At 50.5% G+C, this 6,180-nt stretch overlaps 1 protein-coding gene across 1 annotated transcript; it reads left to right on the forward strand.

The window, feature by feature from the left end:
- The first annotated feature begins 733 nt into the window (after positions 1–733).
- Positions 734–5,498, forward strand: LOC137363430 (histone H2A-like). Its single transcript, XM_068027258.1, has 3 exons — positions 734–748; positions 3,448–3,635; positions 5,363–5,498. The coding sequence occupies exons 1-3, from the start codon at positions 734–736 to the stop codon at positions 5,496–5,498; spliced, it is 339 nt and encodes a 112-aa protein (XP_067883359.1).
- The last annotated feature ends 682 nt before the right edge of the window (positions 5,499–6,180 follow it).

Here is a 6,180-nt window from a genome sequence, read left to right on the forward strand (position 1 = left end):
AGCCTGGGATACATCTCATCTGGGCCTGAGGATTTATCCACTTTTAAGCCCACTAAAACAGTTAATACTTCCTCCCTTTTAATGCTAATATGTTCAAGTATATCACAATCCCCCTCCCTGATCACTACACCTACATTGTCCTTCTCCATAGTGAACACAGATGAAAAGAAATCATTTAAAACATCACCTATGTCCTCCGTTCTCCCACACAGGTCTGCTCCACTCCCGGAAGGTAAGTGAATGGGCCGCGATCCTTGGGCATAATTTATCAGCTCCACTCTCGGTGTTCTCCCCACAGGTCTGCTCCTCTCTGCTCTGTTCCCGGAAGGAAACTAAGTCTGGTATCTGTGACGGACAATGAAGAGAAACACAATATCAGGAGAGAGTGAAATACATTTTACTCTTCAGACGGTAATATTTATTATATTTCAGCTGTTCCTTGTTTTACAAATATTTTGGCGGTCTTTTCAGATTTGAGAATGGATTTCAGCTCTGACAATTTGTCATTCACCACCCCATTTTCTCATTGCCCTTTGATGATTGGCGAAATAGCAGCTACCTGATTGGTGACATGAACCAGCCAATGAGATTCAGCAGACAGTAACCAATCAGAAGTAGCCGGACTGCATTCCTCCAGCAGGTAAAGCAGGGAAGTGCGGGAGGAATTCCTCACTCTTTGTGAAAGTATTTGTGAGATTGTGGAAATGTCTGGAAGAGGTACAGGGGAGAGACCATGATCCTGTCTCAGGTAAGTATTTGAGTAAAATGGCCGAAACCAATTCTGTAACTTCAGGCCAGGGAGTGTGTAACACCGTTCGGGTGGCAGTGAAGGATAAGGAAGGAGATGCACCGGTTGATCATACCTTCTTCATTAAGAAAATCCTTATTGATTGCTGTGGATTCCAAGCTGTAAACATCTTCTGCCTGCAGGACTTCCCCAGCAGTGGATATTTTGACGTGACGTTCAGGTACGTGGCGGATGCATCAAGTTCCTGAAGGTGTTCAAGGAGAAGGGAAACCAGGCGCCGCTGTCGATCCTCACAATGGAGCCGCTCTTCACACTACCATTCGCAACGTGACCAGGTGGTGAGAAGCCACCTCTACAACCCCCATGTTCCTGTCGTGGATGAACTCACCTTCCTCACCAGGTATGTTGAGGTGGCCGGCGGCAGCACTGATGTCAAGGAACCATTTGGGAATTGGACCAGCGAGCGGCAGGTCAAGGTGACCTTGAAGGTCGATGCCAACGGAGCCATCATCCATCCTCCCTCCAGCTTCGCTTTCGGGGGAAGTCGAGGCTTCATGGTCTATGCGGAGCAGCCCAGAGTTTGTCGTACCTGCGGCAAATCTGGTCACGTGGCAACTAACTGCAGCACAGTCGTCTGCAAGAACTGCAAGAAGGAAGGCCATCACACCAAGGACTGTAAACAGAGTAAGTACTGCAACCTGTGAGGTGGGGCAGGCCACGTCTACAAAACCTGCCCAAACGCTGCCTCAGTTATGCTCAGGCAGCAAGGACCAAGGAAAGACCGGGTTAAGGAATGGTGAACATGTCTGGTTCTGGGAGGGAAACAAGCAATCCTCCCCACAGCGATGAAAGTCTATCTGAGAAAGAGAAGAAAGGGGAGGCAGCTGCAGCCAGTGACCCAACACCTACTCCGAGCCTGGAAACTCCTCCTCTACAGACAGAATTAATGGAGGAGGAGGCAGCAGATGGACAAACAGGTCAGTGGCAGGTGGTACAAAGGAAGACCACAAAGAAAAAAGCTCCAAAAAAAGAACAGGTCACCACCCAAACCAGTGGCAAGAGGAGGCTACCGTCTGAGACAGACTACAGCAGCTCCTCCTCACTGGACGAGGAAGGGCCGGAACGATGGCACCTCCAAAAGAAGCAGCAGAACTCAAAGGAGCTGGAAGATAACGCCCCCCAGCTCCGGGGCACTGGAAGCTGTGACACGCCCAGCGCACCCCAAACCAAAAGCATGGAACCCAAGGAGATGCTCAGTGCACCCCAGCTCCGGGAGACCGAGAGCAGCAAAGTGTCCTGCGCACTCCAGCTCCGGAAGTCAGGAACAGTGATGTCTTCGAGGAGGGACCGAGGGGAAAGACACCAACAGCAGAGGACAACCCAAGCCTTGCTGTCAACAAGACCCGTCCCCCACCTGCCGATGTCACCCCAGTGGAACAAAACCCTCATGAATAACCATGAGGGGTTTCTGGGCTCAACGAATGTGAAACAGCTTGCGTACACTATGGGTATGCAGGAACTTACTCAAGGACTGAGACTAGCAAGGACACCTGGTGTGGTAAGCAACACCCAACTTTATAGTGGATATAAAGAATGCTTCGATTAACATGCATTGTGTTAAATCCACCACGTGATGTGTTTCAACCTTGGGTGACTTCGCAAAGGTCAAAGCCGGCATACTGTTTTGTCAGGAGTGTGGAATCCTGCACCGCAGCACTTACAGGCAATGGTCACGATGGTGATCCCACGGGCCATCGATCTGGTTCAGAGGAAATGATTCCTGTTCCTCCGGCCTGGGGATTCTGCTGTGGGGAGGCAATTTAACCATCTCTGAAGTTAAGATGCTGGTGGGCGGTCGCCTTCTCGTAGCAGATGTAATGTACAACAATGCTCCTCTCCAGTTAAGCAACGTATATGCCCCGGTCCAATACAGTGAGCGGCTGATCATCCTCCAGCAACTCACACTGCTGCTGGCGACATCCAGGCCGGTCATTCTTGGAGGTGACTTCAACTGCATCATTGATGCAGCTGGACGATCTGGCAGTGACGACAGAAAACTGGACGCTCCGCCCAGATTCTTAAATGAAACAGTAAAAAATGCCAAACTGCACAATGTCTTCAGCAAACCTGCAGACAGAGAGCAGCGTAGATACACATGGTCAAGATTGGACGGGTCTGCCCATTCCAGGATTGACTTCCTGTATGTGTCCCCTGCTTTCACGGTCAGATCCACCAACGTCAAGCCGGTGTTCTTCTCCGACCACTGCCTCTTACTGGTTGACTGTCACTTACAGGATGACCAGCGGGTTGGCAGGGGGACATGGAAGCTCAATGCTACACTGCTAACCTCAGAGAACATTGAGCAACTCAAAGGAGATTGAAAAAGTTGGAGAACAGTGAGACCCTCTTTGAGTATCCGGTGCACTGGTGGGATGCGATCAAGGTGAATATCAAGAGGTTCTTTATCTCCAAAGGTGTTCAGAGGGCGAGAGAGACAAAGGGAAATGTCCCAACTCCTGAAAAGAATGCAAAATATGCTCCGGCTGCAGTCGATGGGGGTCGAGGTCAAGGAGGATCTCCAAGAGGTGAAGAGCCAGCAGGCCTCGCTCTTTGCCACGGAGGCCTCCAAGATCATCTTCCGGTCCAGAGTCCGCTCCATTGAGCAGGATGAGACGTGCTCGCGTTTCTTCTTCCAAAAGGTACACACAAAGAGCTCTGTGATCAGCAGCCTGAAGGAAGAGGAAGGCTCGGTCGCAACTTCACAGTCCGACATTCTAAGGATTAGCAAATCCTTGAATGCTGGGCTGCACGACGTGAAGTCTAAGCACAGCACGTCCTCCCAGTCCGTCCTGTCATCTATCACAGAGGTCTTAGATGACAGCATGCAGTAGAATCTGGACAAACCACTAACTCTGGACAAGCTGACAAAGGCCATCCAGTCTTTTGGGACGAAGAAAACTCCCGGAAGCGACGGCTTACCAGTTGAGTTGTATTCGGCCCTGTGGTACTGGGTCAGCCCGGACCTGCTGGAAGTATACGAGAGTACGCTCCTGGCCGGCAGCATGTCAGAATCCATGAGGAAAGGCATCATCACCCTCATCTACAAGCAGAAGGGGGAGAGGGCAGAAAACAGAAATTGGCGGCCTATCTCACTGCTTAATGTATTAAGATTCTGTCCAAAGTCATCGCCAATCGAGTCAGGTCTGCTCTGGAGTTGGTGATTCACCCTGACCAGACCTGTACTGTACCCAGTAGGAAGATCTCTGATAGTCTCGTGCTACTCAGGGATACGATCGCCGATGTACGGGTCAGGAGGGTGGACACCTGCCTCATCAGCCTGGACCAGGAGAAGGCTTTTGACAGGATATCGCACACATACATGATGGATATGCTCTCCAAAATGGGGTTTGGGGAGGGAATCTGCAATTGGATCAAACTGCTCTACACAAACATCAGTAGCACAGTCCAAAAAATTGGGTGGGAATCAGAAAGTTTCCAATCAAATCTGGAGTCAGACAGGGCTTTCCTCTTTCCCCTGCCTTGTGTGTTTGCTGTATCGAACCCTTTACTGAGTCTATTTGGAAGGATGCGGGCATAAGAGGGGTGACAATCCCAGGCAGTGGAGTCACTCAGGTCAAAGCCTCCCTGTCCATGGATGATGTTGCAGTATTCTGATCGGATCCGCTGTCCATTCACAGACTGATGAGCATCTGCGACCAGTTCGAACTGGATTCGGGAGCCAATGTTAACCATGGCAAAAGCGAGGCCATGTTCCTTGGAAACTGGGCTGACCGATCCTTTGTCCCCTTCACTGTCAGGTCAGACTACCTGAAGGTGCTGGGGATATGGTTTGTAAGGGCCGGGACGTGCACCAAAACCTGGGAGGAGCGAGTAGCCAGGGTACAACATAAACTGAGCAAGTGGGAGCAGCGATCTCTCTCTATTATGGGGAAGAACCTGGTCATCAGGTGCAAGGTGCTCACGTTGTTGCTGGAAGTGGCACAGGTCTGGCCCATAGCCCACTCCTGTGCTGTGGCGATCACCCGAGCCAATTCCCGCTTTATCTGAAGACGTAAAATGGACAGGGTCCAGAGGGACACGATGTTCAAACCTCTGGATAAAGGCGAAAAAATGTACTCAACGTCGCCCTCAACCTGATGGCCGCCTTAGTATGTGGCTGCATCAAGCTGTGCGTAGAGCCCCAGTATGCAAACACCAAGTGTCACTACGTGCTGAGGTTCTATCTGACCCCGGTGTTGCGAAGGATGGATCTGGTCACATTGTCACGGAACGCTCCATCCAGTTGGACTGTGCGTTTGTGGAAATGTTTGTGTGGAAAAACACCTTTGACCACCAATCCATCCGGCAGTGGTCTGCACGGAATGTCCTCAAGTATATTTTTGGAAAATAAAAGTCTGGAAGAGGAAAGACCGGCGGAAAAGCTTGGTCCAAGGCCAAGTCTCGCTCCTCCCGGGCTGGTCTGCAGTTCCCGGTGGGCCGTGTACACAGGCTCCTGAGAAAGGGCAACTATGCTGAGCGTGTGGGTGCCGGAGCCCCGGTCTATCTGGCTGCTGTGCTCGAGTATCTGACCGCTGAAATCCTCGAGTTGGCCAGTAACGCGGCCCAGGACAACAAGAAGACCCGCAACATCCTCAGACACCTACAGATGGCCGTCCACAATGACGAGGAGCTCACCAAGCTGCTGGGAGGGGTGGCCATCACTCAGGGCTGGGTGCTGCCGAATATCTAGGCCATGCTGCTGCCCAAGAAAACCAGCGCTCCGGGCACCAAAACCAAGGCAATCTGCCAGGATTTTATCAAATACCCAAAGGTTCTTTTCAGAGCCACCCACAGTATCATTCTTGTAAATCTCCTCTGTACTCTCTCCACAGCAATTATGTCCTTTCTGTCATGTGATGACCAGAACTGTACGCAATACTCCAGCTGTGGCCAAACCACCGTTTTAAACAGTTCTCGCATTACATCCCTGCTTTTGTCGACAAGAAAGGAAAGCATACCATATGCCTTCTTCACCACTCTATCTCCCTATCCTGTCACTTTCAGGGACCTGTGGACATGCACTCCAGAGTCTTTCACTTCTTCTACCCCTCTCAATATCTTCCCGTTTATTGTGTATTCCCTTGCTTTGTTTGCCCTCCCCAAATGCATTACCTCACACTTCTCCAGATTGAATTCCATTTGCCACTTTTCCGCCCACTCAATTAATCCATTCAAATCATTCTTCAGTCCACAGCTATCCTCCTCACCATCAATTGCACGGCCAATTTTTGTATCATCAGCAAATTTCCCAATCATAGCTCCCACATTTAATTCCAAAGAATTATTTTTTTTTAAAGAGATACAGCACTGAAACAGGCCCTTCGGCCCACCGAGTGTGTGCCGACCATCAACCATCCATGTTATACTAATCC

The sequence above is a fragment of the Heterodontus francisci genome, unplaced genomic scaffold (assembly GCF_036365525.1).
Source record: "Heterodontus francisci isolate sHetFra1 unplaced genomic scaffold, sHetFra1.hap1 HAP1_SCAFFOLD_61, whole genome shotgun sequence".
In the NCBI taxonomy this organism is placed as follows: domain Eukaryota; kingdom Metazoa; phylum Chordata; class Chondrichthyes; order Heterodontiformes; family Heterodontidae; genus Heterodontus; species Heterodontus francisci.